At 34.1% G+C, this 23644-nt stretch overlaps 1 protein-coding gene across 4 annotated transcripts in view; it reads right to left on the bottom strand.

Annotated features, from left to right (window-relative positions):
* Positions 1-23644, bottom strand: part of LRBA (LPS responsive beige-like anchor protein) — a 736795-nt gene that overhangs the window by 495501 nt on the left and 217650 nt on the right. For all 4 annotated transcript variants that reach the window (XM_081811769.1, XM_081811768.1, XM_081811770.1 and 1 more), the window contains 3 exons: positions 19935-20013; positions 18107-18240; positions 10075-10136 (listed from right to left, as the gene is read on the bottom strand). In XM_081811769.1, coding sequence (XP_081667895.1) covers positions 10075-10136; positions 18107-18240; positions 19935-20013 — 275 coding nt within the window. The remainder of the gene's footprint in view (positions 1-10074; positions 10137-18106; positions 18241-19934; positions 20014-23644) is intronic.

Here is a 23644-nt window from a genome sequence, read left to right as displayed (position 1 = left end):
ATGCAATGTGCTAAATGAAAATCTGCAGTCAACAATACCCTATCTAGCAAGGTGATCATTCAGAATAGAAGGAGAGATAACAATTTTCCCAGACAAACAAAAATTAAAGGAGTTTGTGACCACTAAACCATCATTGTAAGAAATATGAAAGGGGACTCTTTGAATGGAAAGGAGAGACCAAAAGTGACAGTATAAAGGCAGAAACACAAAAGCAGTTGTACAAATGAGAATCTCTGTAAAAATCAGTCAGGGAACTCACACACACAAAAAAGGATATAAAATATAGTAATATATACCTAAAACATGGGGAGATTAGAAAAGAATGGGTTCAAACATGAACATCAATCAACTTAATATAGGACTATTTAATATATACAAACCTAATGGTAACCATATATCAAAACCACTAATAAACATGTAAAGAATAAAAAAAAAAAGAAGAAAGAAAACAAACATATCACTAAAGAAAATCAGCAAAATATGAAAGAGACAAAGACAAGAAAGGATCAGAGCAAATCTCCAGAAACAACCACAAAACAATAAAATGGCAATAAATACATATCTATCCATAATACTTTGAATGTAAATGGACTAAATGCTCCAATCAAAAGACATAGGGTGTCAGAATGGATAAAAACAGAAGACCTATCTATGTGCTACCCAAAGGGCCTCATTACAAACTAAAGGACACCTGCAGACTGAAAGTGAGGGGATGGAAAAACACCTATCATGCAAATGGAGGTCAAAAGAAAGCGAGAGTAACAATACATGTATCAGAAAACCAGACTTTAAAACAAAGACTATAACGAGAGACCAAGAAGGGCACAATAATAAACAAGAAGATATAACAATCTTAACTATTTATGCACCCAACATGAGAACACACAAATATATAAAAGATTTAGTAATAAATATAAAGGAACTAACTGATAATACAATAATAGTTGGGGACATTAACACCCCATGAACATCAATGGACAGATCATCTAAACAGAAACACAACAAGGAAACAATGGCTCTGAATAACACAATGGACCAGATGGACTTAACAGACATATTCAGAACATTCCAAACTGAAACAGCAGAATACACATTCTTTTCAAGTGCACATGGAACATTCTCCAAAACAGAACACATATTAGATCGTAAAACCAAACTCAACAGTGCAAAAAGACTGAAGTCCTACCATGCACCTTTTCAGACCACAATGCTATGAAGCTAGAAGTCAACCACAAGAAAAAAACTGGAAAGACCAAAATACATGGAGGTTAGACAATATACTACCTAAAAAAATGAATGGGTCAACCAAGAAATCCAAGAAGAAATTTAAAAATACATGGAAACGAATAGAAATGAAAACACTGCAGTCCAAAACCTCTGTGATGCAGCAAAAGTGGTACTAAGACAGAAGTATATGGCAATACAGGCCTACCTCAAGAAGCAAGAAAAATCTAAAATAAACAACCTAACCTTACACCTACAGGAGCTAGAACAAGAACAAACAATGCCTAAAGCCAGCAGAAGGAAGGAAATAATAAAGATTAGAGCAGAAATAAATAATATAGAAACTAAAAAACAACAGATCAATGAAACCAGGAGCTGGTTCTTTGAAAAAAATCAATAAAATAGATAATCTTCTAGCCAGACTTACCAAAAAAGAAAAGACAAAGGACCCAAATAAATAAAATCACAAATAAGAAAGGAGAAATACCAACCAACACCACAGAAATACAAACAACAGTAAGAGAATATTATGAAAAACTATATGCCAACAAATTAGACAACCTAGAAGAAAAGGATACAATTCTCAAAAACATAAATTATCAAAACTGAATCAAGAAGAAATAGAAAACTTGAACAGACAGATAACCAGCAAAGAAACTGAATCAGTAATCAAAAAACTCCCAACAAACAAAAGTCCAGGACTAGAATGCTACAAAGGCAAATGCTACCAAACATTTAAAGAAGAGTTAATAACTATGCTTCTCAAACTTTTCCAAAAAATAGAAAAGGAAGGAAAACTTGCAAATTCGTTCTATGAGGCCAGCATCATGCCGATACCAAAACCAAATAAAGACACCACTAAAAAAGAGGAACTACAGGGCAACATCCTTGATGAATACGGATATAAAAATTCTCAATAAAATAATATCAAACCAAACCAAACAATACATTAAAAAAATCATTCACCATGATCAAGTGGGATTTACTCCTGGGTTGTGAGGGTAGTTGAGTATTCAGAAATCAATCAACGTGATACATCACATTAATAAAAGAAATAAGAACCATATGATTATTTCAAATAGATGCAAAAAAAACACATTTAACAAAGTGCAACACCCATTCATGATAAAAACACTCAACAACGTAGGATTAGAGGGAACATATTTCAACATAATAAAGGCCATAATGAAAAACCCACCACTGATATCATACTCAATGGGGAAAAACTGAAAGCTTTTCCTCTACTGTGAGGAACAAGGCAGGGATGTCCACTCTCACCACTGTTGTTCAAATAGTACTGGAAGTTGTAGCCACAGCAATCAGACAACAAAAAGAAATAAAAGGCATCCAAATCATCAAGGAAGAAGTAAAACTTTCACTATTTGCAGATGGCATGATACTCTACACAGAAAACCCAAAAGACTCCACCAAAACACTGCTAGAACTGATGCACGAATTCCGTAGTCACAGGATACAAAATCAACATACAGAAATCTGTGACATTTCTATACACTAATAATGAAGCAGGAGAAAGAGAAATTAAGGAATCAATCCCGTTTACAAATGCACCAAACACAGTAAGATACCTACGAATAAACCTAACCAAAGAGGTGAAAGACCTATACTCTGAAAACTACATACTACTGATGAAAGAAATTGAAAGAGGACACAAAGAAATAGAAAAACATTCCATGCTCATGGATTAGAAGAAGAAATACTGTTAAAATGTCTATACTACCCAAAACAATCTATAGATTTAATGCAATCCCTATTAAAATACCAACAGCATTTTTCACAAACTAGAAAAAACAATACTAAAATATGTGTGGAACCAGAAAAGACCCTGAATAACCAAAGCAACCTTGAAAATTAAAAACAAAGCTGGAGGCATCACAATTCCAGGCTTTAAGTTATATTACAAAGCTGTAGTGATCAAAACAGTATGGTACTGGCACAAAAACAGACACAGATATCAATGAAACAGAATAGAAAACCCAGAGAGGAACCCACAACTATATGTTAATCTTCAACAAAGCAGGAAAGAATATCCAATGGGAAAAAGACAGTCTCTTCAACAAATGGTACTGGGAAAACTGGATAGCAATATGCAAAAAAATGAAACTGGACCAATTTCTTATACCAAACACAAAAATAAATTCAGAATGGATTAAAGACCTAAATGTGAGACCTAAAACCATAAAAATCCTAGAGGAGAACACAAGCAGTAAGTTCTTTCACCTTGACTGTAGCAACTTCTTCCTAGCAACTTCTGTCTCCTGAGGCAAGGGAAACAAAAGCAAAAATAAACTATTGGAACTTCATCAAAAAAAAATAAAAAGCTTCTACCCAGCAAAGGAAACAATCAACAAAACTAAAAGACAACCTACAAAATGGGAGAAGATATTTGCAAATGACATATCTGATAAAGGGTTAGTATCCAAAATATATAAAGAATTTATACAACTCAACACTCAAAAAATAATCCAATTAAAAAATGGACAGAAGACATGAATAGACATTTCTCCAAAGAAGACATACAGATGGCCAACAGACACATGAAAAGATGCTTAATATCATTCTTCACCAGGGAAATGCAAATCAAAACTACAGTGAGGTATCACCTCACACTTGTCATAATGGCTAAAATCAACAAAACAAGAAACAACAAGTGTTGGTGAGGATGTGGGTTGGTGAGGATGTGGAGAAAGGGGAACCCTTTTGCACTGTTAGTGGCAACACAAACTAGTGCAGCCACTCTGGAAAACAGTATGGAGGTTCTCCAAAAAATTAAAGATAGAACTACCATATGATCCTGCAATTGCACTACTAGGTATTTACCCAAAAAATTCAAAAATACTTATTCAAAAGGATACACACACTCCAATGTTTATAGAAGCATTATCTACAATAACCGAATTATGAAGATTCCAAATGTCCATCAACTGATGAATGGATGAAGATGTGGGATGTGTGTGTGTGGTGTATATAATGGAATATTATTCCGCCATAAAAAAGAATGAAATCTTGCCATTTGTAACAACGTGGATGGAGCTAGAGAGTATTATACTAAGCAAAATAAGTCAGTCAGAGAAAGACAAATACCATATGATTTCACTCATATGTGGAATTTAAGAAAAAAAAAAAAACGAGCAAAGGAGAGGGAAGAGAGAGAGAGAGGCAAACCAAGAAACAGAGTCTTAACTATAGAGAACAAACTGACAGGTACCAGAGGGGAGATGTGGGGGATGGGTTAAATAGGTGATGGGGATTAAGCAGTGCACTTGTGATAAGCACCCATGATGTATGAAGTGTTTAATCACTGTACTATACACCTGAAACTAATATTACACTGTATGTTAACTAAGTGGAAGTTAAATAAAAAACTATAAAGTAAATAAATCAAGCTAGCAAAAAAGCAAGCAAGCAAGCTCTATAGAGGAGACAGCATTTGAACTGAACCTGATAGACCCTAAAAACAAAACATTCTAAAACCATAGTCAGTGGCCTCACCACACTGCTGTATAAAAGCTCCAAGCTATAGGATTTCCTTATAGGAAAAAATATGCATTAGGTTAAGAAGACATTTATATTTCCAATAAGCAACTTATACTCAAAATTCCTATTCTGTGGCTGGCAAAAAGATAATCCTTTGTTTAACTAGCTCAATTATTTCTTTAAAAAAAAAAAACCCACATCACTTTCTTAATACTAGATAGTGAATTTAAATGAAAAAAGTTTACGCTGAGTATCCAAGCACCACAATTAAAAGAAATACCCTGTGTTCCATTTATATTAAATTCTACAATGAGTAAAATTCAGTCACTGTAACAGAAGTCAAATCAGTAGCAACTTGAGAAAACAGGAATGGAGAATGACTGCAAAGTGGTACAGGGAACTTTCCAGACTGAAATGGTTATTACATTGTTGTGTATATGTCAAAATTCATCAAACTGTAAACTTAAAATATGTACATATATACTGTATGTAAACTGTACTTCAACAAGTTGATTTTTTTAAAAAAGGTAAAACTGACTAAGCCAAAGGACAATGAAAAAACAAAGACCCTATTTGTAAATGAACATGACTACAGAATTGGGTTCAGACAAGATAGTTGAAAATAAAAATGAACACTTAATACACACCTAATAATATACAAGAAATATGGGTATATTTCATAATGAAAAAGACCAAAATGCAAAAGCCCAAAATATGTTGACTTATGACCATTGTTACCATTCAATCATTAATTACACAATTATATAAACATTTGGTTGAATAGTAATAATGCTGGATGTTGGAGATACAAACAAAACACAGTGCTTGCCTTCAAGAAACTTATAGTCTGATGGGAGAGAAATAAAAATCACAGGCAACTTAAACAATGAAAGGAATAACAGGCAGTGAGAGCTCTGGATGAATACTAGAGTTAGAGCCTTGGGGCAGAGAGGAGTCAAAGAAAGCTTTCCATTTCCAGAAAGACTGCCATGTAGCTGGAAGCTGGATTATTTATTTATCTATAAATATTCACTAAGCAGCCAGCATGTGCCAGGGACTGTGCTGAGTACCAGGTATACTTTAACAGGCAAAACAGAAAGAGTTGTTACCTTCACAGGGCCTAGAGTACAGACAGGGAGGCTGACAATAAAAAAGTAACAAGTGTAACAGGTATACCTAAAATTGGTGGTACATTCTATGAGGAGTGCTAAAATGAGGATAAACAAAAAGATACCAACTATAGATATGATGATCTGAGAAGAGGACAATTAAGCTGAGTTCTGAATGATGAGAAGAAGCCAACAATTAGAGTCACTTTAGGGAAAGAAAAAGCATACGCTAAGAGACAAAATTATGATGGCACATTTGGGTAACTTTAAATAGTTCAGCATAGTTTGACAACATATAAACTGAGCGTGAGACTATAAAAAGAAAGTGGTAAGAAATAAGGTCCAAGCAGTCAGTGAGACCTATTAATGAAGGACACTTTTGTGCCATATTATAGAGCTGGTTTGCTTTTCTTCCCCCGCCCCCCACTTTGGTTTGTTTCAATTACCTACTTTACTCAAAATACTCATCACAACTACAAAAAGGAAAAATTCATGAAATAAAAAGTCAAGTGCAGTAACATTAGTGTCAGATATTTAGAAGAGATACACTTAAAAAGGAGAAGAAAACTAGATTTAGAAAAAAAATTACAGGACACTGAAGGGAGAAACATTTTACTATAAAGATTCAGGGGAAAAAAAAAAAAAAACCAAGTAGCAAAAATCCAAACATAAAACTGACATAAAAGAATCATAAAAATGGTAACATCTGGTTCTTGTTCTAATTTTTAAATTAATAATTCAGGGGTATAGAAAGACACACCTGAATCTAAAATGACCAAACCTTATAACCTTCATGTGAAAAAAAAAAAATTCCAAAATAGGAACAATCTACATATTTTGATAAAAAAATTTTTAAAGAAAAATCAGACTAACAGTATTTTAAATTAAGTTTTGCTGCTGATTAATTACTCGGACAGGATGCTAGGCCAGACTACATGGTGCTTCTAGTTTTTCTATATACTCTATGCATTTCTGATAAATGGGGAAAGAATAGATGACCTGGCAGAAGGCTCAGACAATAATATGTGATTTACAGGACATGAATGCAGCTACCATAAGATTTATCTGACAGCCCTCTCCGATAGTGGACTGTTGAGTATCCGATGGAATGATTTCTAGTCTAGAAAGTCTACTACTGAGTAGCCATACACATTATTTATTTATTAGATGTTTTGGGTTGAAACCATTTTTAAATGATGCACTTCACAATGCACAGTCATAAATTTAGCTTTAAACCCAAGAAGGGAGGTAGTGTTATTGGAATGTATGTCAGACTGAATTAGGATGAGCAAAGCAACGCTTTTATAAAGTGGCCTTGAATGCAATGTCAATTCTTTCAAAAATGATATTAATGTCAAATGAGCATGATACAAACACTTTACACAATGCTAGAATAATATTACTTGAAATATTTAGCATTTCCTTTAAATTCATATAGATTTCTACAGGGTTTATACACATATACAACAAATACTAGGCACAAATAAGTTACATGCTTGTGAAAAACTAAATCTGAAGTATAAATGAGAGTTTGTTCAATTTTTTTCTACACATCAGAGAGTACACAGTTTCCTGAAGAATGTATACAATCTTATTTTAAAGAAGTAAAAAAAAATTAAATCAAGCTTTGAAGTTTAAGTAGCTCTTGAATTATTTTACATGGGATTCAATATATGAATAAACCTAATTTAATAAATCTTCAGTATTTGACTTTACTCAAAAATGTAATGCTGAGTATGTAAAGAAAGCTTTTCTACTCTAAATAACAGGATTTTTACCTTAACAATGTTAAAATGTAAATGAGATAAAATATGAAATGGTGTCTAATCAACCTAATAATGAATAAGTGAATATTGAAAAATATAATCTAAGTTGAAGCTTCAAGAAAATATATAGTGATCTGTTTAGTTTTAATGACAGCAAACCAAATGTGATCATTACCACATTTCTTAAATTTAGGCCCTAATCTTTCTTTTGTAATAAAATGTGGCTAATTTAAACACCTTGTTAAAAAGAATGAAAAAGAAAGTAAGTTCTGAATGGATTCAAAAAAAATAATCAGAACATGGCTGACTGTCATGAAATTAACACCAACTAATTTGTAAAGTTTTAAATCAAATTTGCAGATGTTAAGTTCATAAGCATATCCCATTATTTATGTGATTAAAAAGGAGTTTTTGACCTGATCTTTCGATCTTTGGCATTTAATCCTCTCCATCTCCCCTTAAAAAATTAATTAAAATTTTAGCAATATGCTAGCTTTTCACTTCCCACCCTATCTCAGACTAAAAAAAATTATCAATCAAACTCAAGTCATCCCCACCCAGTATCTGCAAAATGTCGACTTCAAATTCAATTTCATATCTCTTAAGCTTTCATGTAGAAAAAGACAGTTCACTTCTTAACAAAATAAATCACTTTTGTGATTGCCAATCTGACCTCTTTGAATTAGGAAAATTCAAAGTGAAAAATGTAATTATCACCCCGGAACAATCTGTATACATCTGGAGCTAATTCTGGCTTCATTTTTCACATCATTTTTCACACTGTGCTACATCTTACAGAGATGCCATGGAACTTTTGAAGAACTCATAAAAAATGGTAAGGACTTCAAATAACCAATAATGTATTTGATTTTATTCACACAAAAATCTTGAGAATATCTGACTTTTGCAACTTACTCTACTAAGTGATCTTCATATCCTATTTGATTGGATTAGTATTAAACAGCACTTTGACATACATGATAAATAGGTGCATTAAAACATGTCATTCTTCATCTTTTTAGCTTCTAACATTCAGCTATGTAATACACTATCTGAAACCACTTTGATGTATCAAGAATATATTCAATTCTTCTAAACTAGAAAGTGGAACTTTGTTATCAAAATTCACCTATGAAACGATTGTATCAGTATAAACAATTTCATACTCTGTGAAGAAACATCCAAAATGGTAAGCAAATGCTTCTTAAAAGTAAGGGTAATTTTGTATTGGTTTAAGAATGGCATATGGTAATTTAGATCCAAGAAATAAACAAGCAATTATTTCAAATCAGATTAATTAATGAAAAATTTTCTACATTAAGCTTTTTAAAGGAATGGAGTTTTCTAAAGGAGATGATTAAATTATAAAAACACGATTCTTGCTAAATCTAAGAATAATAAGCTCACTAGAAACATAACTAGTCCTCACAAGTTCATTATAAAAATCCATTAGGTGTAACCTCTAGAAGTAATTGTTCTTATTGCATTTTATTGACAATGCATAGTATTGATTTTTCACACCTTCTATGATTCTTTAATTTGTATTCATGAAATGTCCATCAGCACAGTCTAAATAAATTTGGCAATATAGGTGCTAAAATGAATAAATCGATGCAAAGAAACATTAATTTTGCATTATCCTTATTCGTCAGGCAAGTAAACTACAAGAGTTGTAAATGAAGGTCAAAGGTTTTGAAATGGGTCAGAACCCTTGACCTCTAGACCAATATCCTTCCTATTAAAAAAGGCTATTTTAAAGTTTTAAGTAGGGGAATTTACTACCAGCAAGATATCATTTTTAAAAGACTACAAAGAAAACTCTCAATAAAAACATTCATCTGTTTAATTGCAAAACAGAAAAGAAAAAACATTAAAAGATACATGATTTTTATGTAAGTTTTCTAAAACTCATTAAAGTTTACCACATGAGGTATAAAATTTCTGAACACTGAAAGCAATTTTGCTTTAGGAATTTATTTACTACATCTTATTATGATGGCTGCCATATTTTTGTTGATGTTTTCCCAAATCTACTCTGTATGTCAAAAATAATTAGCAATGACAAGAACTCAAAATTATTTATCACTCATTTTATAACCTCTACACAAAAGGGAAGTAAACCCATTATTCCTAGGGGAGTCAGAGTGGCACTCCACAAGGTACAAAAATAAATCTGTTTCTATAACCTTAATATATGCAGCAAAGAAATTTAGCCACCTCAAGATCATTTGCTCTAGACATTTTTTAATGTGATTCTAAAAACCTGTTTCTCATTCTTCTGTTCCCTCTCAGCATTCACTACAAAATTATCTGCTAGTATCAAAGAAGTAATCCTTTTGCAATACAAATAAAATTATTTTAAAACTGCAAACTTAAACTCTATTATAGCAAAAATTTCTACTAAAACAATTATAACTTCCTTGTAAAATAAATTCATGCAAGAATTTACTTTTAATCCAACATTTATTCCTGTTACTCACCTGAGAACACAGTAGCATAACCAATTCCACAACCGAACTACTAGACTTCATGCAAACCAGACCTATTTTAAAGAGAATTTAAAAGAAAAATTACAAAAGTAAAAAACAAATATGAGGAATTTGTTATACAACTTTATCCAAATGGTTTTTAAAACAAAATTTAATATCTTGCTAAGAACCAAACCCACACACATTTGATCATATGAGTAAACAAGGTACTGCGTAATTACTTTAAACTTGGTATCAAAACTACCGCAATTTTATTTGTAAACTATTTCATTTCAGTATTCAATCTACCAAAACATTAGAACTCCATATATAATGACATTTCACAATACTTAGAAATGTGCACAACATATGCCATATTGATCAATATCATCTACATTTTGTTTTGGAGAGAGTTGATTGTTATACATGCAGAGAAGGGAAATGGCTCCCTGACCTTTGCTTTCTCCACCACACTCTCTCCCTTCAACCCTCTAGCTATCAATCAAGTTTCCATTTTGTTTCATGGCAGCAGACATCCCAAAGACTCTTATTAGTACCTTGACCTGTGACCTCACACTAAACCTTAACAGAAGTGCAAGCGTTCTGTTATATATTCTTGATTTCTTATAAATAAATTCATTTACATTTTCTCTTCTGTTTCATTTGCGTTCACCAAAAATATCTCGGGAAGGAACTTCTAAACAATTAATACATATCTGAAGACTTACTAAATGTTACCAACAAAATCTATAAAAGTTCATTCAAAGAACACTTCATAACCAGTATGTTAAAAAAGCAATGCCCATAATTAAAAGCACTAAATTACATTACTAATAATCAGAAAAATTGTAATTTTTCATTCTATATTTTTCTAAGCAAACACAAGTTTAGAATCCAGGGTGTAACAACTAAAATAATTCCTGGTGGCCCCTGATATGCGCTACACAATTATCTTCTTTCTTTATTCCCATGAAAGCTCTTGCAGGCATCCCATCCCTTCCTAATCTTTCTTTTATGTTCTCGCTCTGTAGTTCTTTTTCCTTATCTCTTTTAGTCATGGGGCCTCATACCTACTGATGGCACACACTGCCATTCTGTAGCCTTAAAAATAGCATTCACGTTAAATAGGTTGCTCCCCCCGCTTCACTTTTGAGAAAAGAACCATGTTTCTCAATGTCTGAAAAAAATGTGTAACATAGAAATAATGATGATAATAGTGTCAGCACCAGCATAAAAATTAGCTACAGAGTATATACATGTTGCATCAAGAAAGCAGGTCATTAACTTAGACTAAATTATGGTTTCTATAGAGCTGAAATGGGCATAGCTCTGAAGGCTACTACCAAGGCCAAAAGGAAGGGCATAGCAATAGTCCATCTCATTGCTGGTGTAGCCCTCTGCTGGTCTGAAACTTTGTCACTTTACATAAAACGTAAACAACCAGGAAGTTCCATATACTTCAACTTCCAAAAAGTAAACTCATATCTTTCTTCATGTAGGCCATTATTCCTAACTGCTCTATTCTAAAGAAACCAGAATTCCTACCAACTTTCCTTTAATGGCAAAACATTTGGGCTCTGATCTTGCTCAGCCTTTTTTATCCACTCAGAAAAAGACCAATAATGATAAAAAAGGCCTTGGGCCATCCAAAGTTAGAACTCAATGATCAATGAGTTGAGTGTTCAGTGATGATAAAATAAGTAACATTTCATAGTTTGATTAGAACAATTTATGTGTTTTTTGGAATGGGGTTTTGTAGATTTGTGAAGGATGGGGAGGAGGGCCAAGGCGGATGGTATATTAAATTTTAAAAGAGAAAGGGCTTTAGAGGACAAAAAAGACCTTATATTAGATCTCTAATAATAAGCTCCCTGTCTAAAGGGCATTAATACTGTAAACAAAAATATATAACCTTGGGCCCCAACAAATAAGAAATATCACCAAGAAAGGACTTGGTATCAGGCTGCACAACTTAATCATCTCTCTTTCTTTCTCTCTCTCTCTCTCTCTTGCCCTTGGGTGACATATGAAAAAGGAAGAAATGAATTATAAACCAATAAATCTGTCTTCAGACTCCAAGAATTATCCAAAGGAAGGCCTTAAACAATAGTGAAGTTCTAAGTTGCTGCAGAAGTATTTTCATTTATACACACACACATCCTATTATTGCTCCAGTTAGCAGAAAGCGAACAAGGTACTGTAGCCTCAGAGACCTGTAGGCTCCTAATCCAACTTCCCTAAAAGACTCTCAGAACAATGGTAAGGTTCATTTTGCTTGGTTTTATTTTTGGTTCGTTTTTCAAAGATATGCAATTTTAATCTCTTCAAAAAAGACAAACTCAGGATACCAAAGCCAAGAGTTTTATACTCTTCTGGAGTTTCATAACCAAAGACGACTATAATTTCTTCACCCAAGACTATTTACCCCACCTCCATTATCAATGCTTTTCCTTATTGCTAAATTCAGAAATATTAAATGTCTTACCAGATATTAAGCTGGCAACATAACATCTGAACCCATTGATCTGTCTAAACTTTCAAGTAGACCAAGAAAAACAGTCACGACCATTTGCCATATTTAAGAAGTCTTTTTAAAAATACATATTTTAAGTCAACTTAGTTTATATAAAAAGAGATTACAAACATTATTAGAAGTTTTAATAATAATTTAAGCAAAATGAACTCAAATTCTTATTCTGTATTTTTCTGGTTTTAAAGGTATTTGTATAGGGTGCCTTCATGGCTCAGTGGTTAAGCGGCTGCCTTCAGGTCAGGTCATGATCCCAGGGTCCTGGGATCGAGTCCCACATGGGGCTCCCTGCTCAGCAGGGAGTCTGCTTCTCTCTCTGCCCCTCCCTACTCCCGTTTATGCACACACGTTCTCTCTCTCCACCCCCCACAAAAATAAATAAAATCTTTTTTTTTTTTTTTAAGATTTTATTTATTTTTTGAGAGAGAGACAGTGAGGGAGGGAACACAAGGAAGGGGAGAAGCAGGCTTCTCGAGCCTGATGCGGGGCTCGATCCCAGGACCCCGGGATCATGACCTGAGCCGAAGGCAGACGCTCAATGACTGAGCCACCCAGGCGCCCCAAAAATAAATAAAATCTTTAAAAAAAAAAAAAAGTAAAGATATTTGTATATATCCTATATGAGCAATGCCCTTTGAATACAACTAACTACTCCTCACCAATCTATAAACATGATATCCACCTTGTAAATACTAATTCCAAATTTCAAATAAACCTCTAATAGGTTCCAGCTTATCATTAATTCTGGTCCTTTTTCTTGAACTTACATCATCAAATGCAGTACTCTGGAAAAACTGAATCATTCAAAAACTTTGTTGAAGACCGCCACCTTCTTTGATCCAGAATTATATTTTCTTCTTTAGACTTTCAAACACCATTTAGAATGATCAATCCACTGATTTTTTTCATTTCTACATGAGCTTTTCCTTCCAATCATTTTCATGTAATACACCTGCCTTTTTTATTCACTTAGAAACTGTGCCAAGTAAATTGTGGTGTGGAACTATCAAAACCATGGAAGAACACTGTCACGCACCTTTTTAGCAAAATAAGATGTTCCATGGTCTTGTCAGAAAACATTGCATAAATTTTGTACAAAGAAGTCCTTTCTATTGAATGACATACTAAGAAAACCAATTTCCTTTTTGTCCACAGAAATATACTATGCACTAATGAATTCTTGAGTTTGATAAAAATTTCTGAGTGCTGCTCACTCTTTTTAAATTCATCCTCAGATGGTCTAATAATTATAAAATGTCTTCTTCTATCAATTTTTTCACCTTATCATTAAGGGCAGAAAATGAACGATTCTGAATTCTTAAATTCAGTGAAAGCTGAAAATAAGACCACAAAATGGTGTCCACAAATTTCTTTTACATCGATTACACCAGTATTTCTCAATCTTTTTTTTTTTTATTATTGCTCCCCACTAGGAAGCTATTTCAGACCATTTTTTTCTTAATTGCACCCCCATGAAATTTTAATACTAAAGATATACTATATAGATGTACTGTGGCTCATTGGAGGGTCAAAAACCATATGATACCTAAAATATTTTTGCCCTCCCCAAATACCAGTTTTTGTTCCCACTGAGAAAACAAATTTCTATCTTCTTAAAATATGATCCAGTACTTTGGGAAATGCAGTAAACAGAGGGTGAGCCAAAAGTGAGGATTTATTTTCTAGGGGTAATTCCAGTATTCTTGTCTTCTCATTATTTTATAGTCCTTACTATAGTAGGAATAACTGATGAATAATGGCGAAATAGTAAAATGTTTTAAGGTATAGGAAAATTAAGATCACAAAGACCCCATAATAAATCCTAGATTTATAAAAACATGTCCAATGAACTTACATATGGTATGGTAAGATAGAATAAATTTTATTTTTTAAGTAATTTTCTGGTTTTGAAAGACCTCTTTAAAAAAACAAAATTAGGGGCACCTGGGTGGCTTGGTCAGTTAAGTGGCTACCTTCGGCTCAGGTCATGATCTCAGGATCCTGGGATCAAGCCCCAAGTCGGGCTCCCTGCTTAGCAGAGAGTTTGTTTCTCCCCCTCTCTCTGCCCCTCTCCTTGCTTGTGCTCTCTCTCTCAAATAAATAAATAAAATCTTAAAAAAAAAAGTCATAAAATATCAATCCTTAAAAAAGGTTGAAAAAGAGGGTTAATATCACTAAAGTTAAGACAATCAGAAAATATATGGTTCTAGGCAAGATGTAATAGGAAGTGTTACCTCTAACTAAACTTTTAAATCTAATCGCAAGCCATCAGAAAATATATGGGACAGAGAAACCATTAAAACCATCAGGAAACAATGGCCACAGAGTGCCAAAATATGTAACATTCTACAGAACAACCAACCAGATTTCTTCAACAAGCCAATATAATGAAAACAGAGGGAAAAAAACAGAGAAACTATTTGATATTAATAGTATAACCAAATGCAGCAAATTGATTTTGTATATTAATTAGAAGAAAATGATTTATAAAAAGACATTTAAATAAAGATGAATATGAACCGAGTATTATATGACATAGAATTATTATCAATATTAGGTGTAATCACCGCAGTTATGATTGTGTAAGAAAATATCCTTTTTACATGGATTATTAATTATTTAAGGGTAAAACGACATAATGTCTAGAACTGTTTTTTGTTGTTTTTTTTTTTTTAAAGATTTTATTTATTTATTTGACAGAGAGAGACACAGCGAGAGAGGGAACACAAGCAGGGGGAGTGGTACAGGGAGAAGCAGGCTCCCTGCAGAGCAGGGAGCCCGATGCAGGACTCGATCCCAGGACCCTGGGATCATGACCTGAGCTGAAGGCAGTCGCTTAACCAACTGAGCCACCCAGGCGCCCCACCTTTTTACATGGATTATTAATTATTTAAGGGTAAAACGACATAATGTCTAGAACTGTTTTAAGTACTAAAGCAAAATAAAGGGAGGTAGATAATAACAATTATAGCAAAACAAAGATGGTTTGGGAGTTGGTAATAAGTTCATGGTTATTTTATTTTCTACTCCGTAAATATTTAACATTTAAAATATTTTAAATTAAAAAAATCATTTAAGATGAACCATGAGAGACTATGGACCCAGGGAAACAAACTGAGGTTTCAGAGGGGAGGGGGGTGGGGGGACGGGGTAACCGGGTGATGGGCATTAAGGAGGGCACGTGTTGTGATGAGCACTGGGTGTTATACACAAGTAATGAATCATTGAACACTACTATAGTACTATACAGTGGTTAACTGAACATAATAAAAAAAGTTAAAATTTAAAAAAATGTAGAAGTAATAAACTTCTCAAGTGTCTGGTCATACAACCAGTGATTGACAAAGGCAGGATTAAAACCAAGGTCTCCTGTCTTTGAGACTAGTGCTTTTTGTACAGTACCATGCTGCTAACACTTCTACTCAAACTTTTTTACAATGCACAAAAACCACCCACCCAAAACATTTCTCACAACTTAAAATACACACATAAGATGCATAAAACTTCTAGATTTCTTTTGCCAACGTTATGAACACAGTCCAATGAGTAGGTACTGCTCAGGTTTATAGGTAAGCAAGAGTGCATCATATTCCTTGTTATCAGTTTAGCAGAACTTACTAAGAAACTGATTCTAAATTAAATTTTGTTCAGAGATCTAGAATTGGCAAGTTTAGTACTTCTGAGTATCTTGTTGGATCTATTATAAAATTCAAAGACCAACTAAAAAGCAACAATGTCTTGCTACACCAAAAAGCTGTAATTAATAATTCATTTTACAGTAATGAAATATAGCTCATAAGTCATCACACCACTTTAAAAAATAAACATTTAACATGTGAAGTATAAATTAGTCCTTCAATTTTTCAATTAATTATCTTTCAAATTTTATTACTTCATTAGATCAAATAGTCCATGAATGGCTGAATAAATTATATCCTTCAGCAGATAAAGTAAATTTCTACCCCAAATTAATTAAATATTTCTAAAACCTGAACTTTTTCAAATAAATTCAATGCTACTTTTTCCCCCCTGTGGAAATGAGATCACTCATCACCAAATCCATATACATGTATAGCACAGATGTTAATGAAATTCCTATTTCAGCTAAAGCTTATTCTTACAAAGTGTTCATATCCTTCAATTAATGCTAAGATAAAAGAGTATCTTAAACTATTAAACTACCTCTACCTTACATTTCCATATTCTTATTTGTACAAAAAGAGTGGTTTTTTGGGGCGCCTGAGTGGCTCAGTTGTCAAGCGTCTGTCTTCGGCTCGGGTCATGATCGCAGGGTCCTGGGATCGAGCCCCGCATCAGGCTCCCTGCTTCGCGGGAAACATGCTTCTCCCTCTCCCACTCCCCCTGCTTGTGTTCCCTCTCCCGCTGTCTCTCTCTCTCTGTCAAATAAATGAATAAAATCTTTAAAAGAAAAAAAAAAGGTGGTTTCTTACAAGTTTTAAGAAATTCCTCAAGAGATCATCTTACTCAACAAAAATTTATAACTAAAGCTGTAAATTGATACTTTAAGACACCAGAGTCAGAAAATTACATTTTCCCATGATTTTTCAGCTTTAGGAGAATCAAAGTGTTTTATCGTAAACTATCAACCAAGGACAAAGACAAGCCAGATTTAGCAAACTTCTAGTCCAAACACTTCTAAATAAAAAAATCAATCCTATATTATTACTGATGAAAGTCCTCTAGCTTATCCTTAACTAATTCTAGTTATAAGGATGAAGATTGGTATTTTGAAGTCAGTCTATTAAGCTCTTAACTAGAATTGTTTGAAAAGCTATTCTCTTTTGAACTGATATCTGCTGTCAGAGATAGCACTTGGCTGTGTCACCCATTCTAATATTAGAAGATATTTACTACATGCCAAATGCCCCATATTAAAAAAAAAAAACCCAAATACTTCTCATTCATTCCATAAACAGAATGGTTTCCAATCCACTCAACAACCAACTTTGCATGCTATCTAGTTTGACACCATCTCAAAGTATACTACCTATAAATGATCCAAGAATCTATGTATAAGTAGGATAGAGTACTACTGTTACTTCTACTCATTTATAAAACAGAATTCTACTAATAAAGATTAGTAACACATTCCTCATTTCCTAATATTGGCAATACACTATTGTTTATATGGACCTTAAGTTCAAGTAAAATCCCAGGTAAATGCCCACTAATTACTACAACACTAATTTTTCCAACTCTCCATTCTCATAGTTCCTTTTAATGCTTTAAAAAAAGAAGTCTAAGTCGTAGTTCTTTGGTTCAGTACATACTTTTCTGCTTCACCCAAACCACTGATTAAAAAATCCAAATCAGATTAGAATATTAGATGAGACATATTTTTCAGAATACAGACTCCATAAGAAATCTTATCAAAGGCTGAAAATACTTGAACAATGAAACTCCATGCATCTCATATTATCCATTTAACCTTGAAAGTTAAATATAAATTTAAATATATATTTATGTAAAGTGACATACAGAAAAATCACTTACTTGTTCCTTCTATAAGCAGTTCTTGTCCATGACTACCCAGAAGTGTCCGAGAAAGAAAAGGTGCAAAATCCACAAAAATCTCTCGCAGAAGAGGAGCTGCCTTTTCCAAAGCATGTTCAAGCTTCTCTGTAATACTAATGGAAAGATGCTATATGAGCTATTCATTAGAATTTACAATTTTTAGTTTTTAAAATGAGTTTCCACAGAAATGTAAAATTCATGAGAAATTAAAAATTACATAAAGACTCATTATTGCTATACATATCATTCCTTCTGCTGGAATACCCTTTATTATTAAGTTCTATACTACCACCCCCAGCCCTGACAAACAATCTGATAAACAACTGCTCTAAGCATCAGCTCTTATTGGAAATCTTAATGGGTCAGTTGATAGCACTTGATTTTAACACCATTATGACCTAAAAAAACTCTGCCAAATCCTTATCAAATTTGTCTATTCATGGGGCACCTGAGTGGCTCAGTCGGTTTAAGCATCAGCCTTCGGCTCAGGTCATGCATGATCTCAGGGTCCTGGGATAGAGCCCTGCATTGGGCTCCTTGCTTTAAGTGGACTCTGCTTCTCCCTCTCCCTCTGCCCCTCCCCCAACTCGTACACACACTCTCTCTCAAATAAAGTCTTTAAGAGAAAAAAATTTGTCTATTAATAAACCATCAACACCTTCAGTTCAAGAATTATGCTTTCATTTCTAAGTTCTCAGCTGCAGCATACACCATAGACTCCATAAATATTTATAAACTGAATTAGTTTATATTCTTTTTTCATTGACATCTTTATCTCTAAGAATTTTTTTCTAAAGCAATCTGAACAACTTTTCATTTGAAATTAGTATACTTTACTGGCACATTTATAATGATCTCAATTTACATATTAATATGTCTTTGTGACTATATGCACATATACTCATACATGTATGTATACACACATAAACACATATACAAGCACACAAAAATATATATTTAATGAGTTAAAATAAACAAGCTCCCTGCATTTCAGGAAATTCAGAGGTATCCACAGCTTTAGTTCCTAACTTATAAATGAAACATATATACAAACAGCCACTACTTACCTATTTATTCACATAAGGAGTTCTTCATAATACCAACAAGAGTTGCTACTGAAACTGTCAACTGTTAAGCTGATGGAAATTTCTTCTGCCAAATAGCATCTCGTCCTAGATACTACCCTTAATACTATTCCTCTCTACTTAGAGAGATTCACCTCTGGATAGTATCACAACTACAAGATTACACTTACAGCACTCTAGTGTCTATATTTGTAGAGTGCTATGGATTTTCCAGTTGTGGAAGGAGGATCAAGAACTCTGATCACGAAGGCTTTAGTGGTAGAAAATATTCACAGCATTCCAACGTAGAATTTGAAATGCATATTCCCAATTTAAAAAGGTTAATGACAGTAAAAATCTACCTACTATTCAGTTTCACTGTGGCTTTTGTTGACTGCCTTTAACTTATTTCAGCATTTTTGTAGAAAACGAACAATGAATTCTAAATTTCCAGTTTATAATCATATGAAACCTAAGTCATAAGTTACTACTTGTGTAATTAAATATTTGTTTTGCATGCAGCACTTACTAATCACAATAGCCACTTCTCATAAACCTTTTACATCTCATAATATTTAAAAAGGAACTTCTAAAATAGTCAAGCCTCTAAATGTCACTTATGTTTTTAAAAAAAGAAATAGACAAAAGAAAGTTAAAAAAAGAACAAAAGAACTGTAGCTAGACAGTTTAAAGAGTCATCAAATGGAATAAATCACAAATATCCAAGTTAATAGCTTTAATACCTCATATTTGAAACTTGGTCTTGTGGAACTGAGCCAACTGTTGGCACCGAGGGCAATTTTGCATTAGATGATCTACCACCTATAAAAGAAAATAACCATTTACAGGAATTTTCTGTTTTTAGATAAAGGTTCAAACAAAGAAGCTATCTTTACACCATGTCAACAAAAAACATTACAATGCATTTTTAAATGTCCATTATAATTTGGATAACATTAAAATCTATCAATTAACGAGGTCTTTCTTTAATCATTTAACATGTTTGATTATTACACCAAGTTTGATTTTTACACCAAGTAACCTATGATCCATCAGCTGCAATGGATACAGAAAACTAAATTCTGACTCCCTAAATTGGAGTCATGAATGCTTCTATCCAACAAGTGGCGACAGAGATTTACAAATAGAAACTTTTTAAAATTGAAGCAAAAAGCATAAACAGCTAATTCCAAATTTAGCCTCAAGCACATAAACCTCCACTTCCATAAAAACTGACCTTATTCGGTCACTTACGCTATAGCCTGACTGCTTCTGAGTCTATCCTAACAAACATAACCCAGTAAATACCTGAGAAACCTTTCTTAAATGATTCAAATAGAAGTTATACTTCCTCATTTGTATCCTCAATGTAATTAGAACATAACCTGTTGGTTTATTTGTCACACTGTATTTCAATTGATTTTTTAAATATCCTTCTTCCTACTATACTCATCTACTAGACCTCATCTTTTTCATTCATCTCTCTCTAAGCCTAGAGAAGTTGACAAAAGAAGGTCCTCAATTTATGTTAATTTTAAGCTGAAATTATTCCCTTAATCATTCCCATCTCCCATATTTTACAGGTCAATCTTCCCACCTGGAATATACTTCTCTATTTCCTACTTTTTTATGTCCATCTCTCTGTTCAAACTACTGTGTAAAATTAATTTCTACCATGTGATCTTATTTTACTCTCCAATGAATACTTCCAGATACCCTTAAATACTCTTGTATATTTTGTTGAATGGCCAATTCATCCTCTTATATTACAAAATGTTCAAACTCTTTTATCCTATACAAGAATTATCATCTTTGTTTTCAACAAATAACTGTTTACTTGGCAAAAGAAAAATAATCACCAGAAAAGTAACTCTGGAAGAGTAAAACAACAGATAGGCACAAAAACAACATACATTATGACAAGTCTTGAAAGAGTGAATCTAGAAGACTAATTTGTAGGATAATTTACTGAGGCTTAAGGAGTTCTAAAAGCTCAAGAAAGAAAAGGGAGGGGAGGAGCAAGATGGCGGAGGGGTAGGAGACCTAAATTTCGTCTGGTCCCAGGAATTCAGCTAGATAGGGATTAAACCATTCTGAACACCTATGAACTCAAAAGGAGATCAAAGAAAAGAATAGCAGCAACTCTCTGAACAGAAAAGCGACCACTTTCTGGAAGGTAGGACGTGCGGAGAAGTGAATCCGAGGCGATATTTGGGAAGACAGATGGCAGGGGAGAGGGCCTCCGTTGGCCGCTTCTGGCAAATGATAGAGCCGCAGAGCCCAAAATCGGAACTTTTAGAAGTTGGCTCCGCTGAGGGATGTCGCTCCAGTGACTAAGCAGGGGGTGGAAACCTCTCTGGACAGTGTGGTCTCAGGACCCTCAGGGTCACAGAAAGACCGGGGGTGCCTGAGTGTGGCAGAGCTCCCAGGTATCGGAGTGGGGAAGCCGGCTGTAGAGACGGAGCCAAGGAGTGAGCTCTCAGCTCGGGGTTGCCATAAACCATGATCCGCAGCACAGTCAGGCCACTGCTCCTCCAGCAAGGACCCAACAAGCGACAGATCGGGGAGACTCCCCTTCCTCCCCCGGGAGAAGCAGTGCGACAAGCACCGCAGGGATCTGCTGGGTTTGGAGACTCCACACGGGGTAGTGAGCCAGAGAAAGAAACGCTGGGTTACAGGCCGGGTGAGCGCGGAGTGCAGCCAGAGACTGGGGAGACGGGAGTGACTGCTTTTCCCTGGGGGCGCACTGAGGAGTAGGGCCCCGAGTTCTCGGCTCCTCCGGGGTGCAGACTGTGAGGCCGCCATTTTCACTCTCGTCCTCCAAAGCTGTACGGAAAGCTTGCAGGAAACAAAAGCTCCTGAGAGCAAACCCGAGAAGATTACATAGCCCAGTCAGGCAAGGGCGAGGCAATTCCACCTCTGGCAAAGACATTTGGGAACCACGGCAAAAGGCCCTTCCCCCAGAAGATCAGCAAGAATAGCCAGCCAGGACCAAGTTTACCGATCAGTGAGAATGGCAGAACTCCAGCACTAGGGGAATACTGCACATAGAATTCATGGCTTTTTTACCATGATTCCTTAGTCTTTCAAAGTTAATTTTTTAAATTTTTTTTTAATTTTTCTTTTTCCCTTCTTCAACCAACATCTTATCGATCCCCTTTTTAAAAATCTTTTTTATTTTTCATTTCTAAAGTCATATTCTATCCCTTCATAGTAGTTAAGCTTATTTTTATATATATTATATGTATATTATGTTACATATAAAATATATATAATATTATATATATGTATATTATATACATATATGTTGTTCTCTCTTTAAAATTTTGGGATACACTTTCTTCTAACATACCAAAATATACCCTAAATCTCTAGTATATGGCTTTGTTCTGGTCTCCTGCCTGATCACATTCTTTTTTTTTTTTTTAAATCCTCTTCTTTATTCAACCAACTTCTAATCTTATCAATTCCTTTTATAAAATCTTTTATAATTTTCTTCTTTACAGTCATATTCCATCCCTTCCTTGTATTTACCTTTATTTTTCTACATATAAAAGCTTTTCTTTCTTTAAAATTTTGGGAGGCACTTTCTTCTAACAGACCAAAATATGCCCAAAATCTAGTGTGTGGCACAGATCTTTGCACCAGCCTGATCATATTTGATCATATTCTCTTTTTTGTTTGCTTTATCTTTTTCTTTTTCTTTTTTTTTTTCTTTCTTTCCCTTTCTTTTCCCCCGGTTTCAGGTCTCTTCTGATTTGGTTAGTGTGTATTTTTCTGGGGTCTTTGTTGCCCTGTTAGCATTTTGTTCTCTAATGCATCTATTGTCCTCTGGACAAAATGACAAGACAGAAAAAATCACCTCAAAAGAAAGAACAAGAGGCAGTACCGACTGCAAGGGACCTAATCAATATGGAATTTAGTAAGTTGTCAGAATGACGATTTTAAAGATAGTAGCTGGGCTTGAAAAGAGCATGGAGATATTAAAGAAACCCTTTCTGGAGAAATAAAAGAACTAAAATCTTATCAAGTCGAAATCAAAAAGGCTATTAATGAGGTGCAATCAAAAATGGAGGCTCTAACTGCTAGGATAAATGGGGCAGAAGAGAGAATTAGTGATATAGAAGACCAAATGATGGAAAATAAAGAAGCTGAGAAAAAGAGAGATAATCAACTACTGGATCAGAGGGCAGAATTCGAGAGATAAGTGATACCATAAGACAAAACAATATTAGAATAATTAGGATCCTAGAAGAAAAAGAAAGAGAGAGAGGGGCAGAAGGTATATTGGAGCAAATTATGGCAGAGAACTTCCCTAACTTTGGGGAAAGAAACAGGCATCAAAATCCAGGAGGAACAGAAAACCCCCCTCAAAATCAATAAAAATAAGTCAACACCCTGACATCTAACAGTAAAACTTCGAGTCTCAGAGACAAAGAGAAAATCCTGAAAG

The sequence above is a fragment of the Leptonychotes weddellii genome, chromosome 2 (assembly GCF_054177405.1).
Source record: "Leptonychotes weddellii isolate Sample4059 chromosome 2, ASM5417740v2, whole genome shotgun sequence".
In the NCBI taxonomy this organism is placed as follows: domain Eukaryota; kingdom Metazoa; phylum Chordata; class Mammalia; order Carnivora; family Phocidae; genus Leptonychotes; species Leptonychotes weddellii.
The sequence above is the reverse complement of the archived record's forward strand: the minus strand, read 5'-3'. Positions and strand labels throughout refer to the sequence as shown.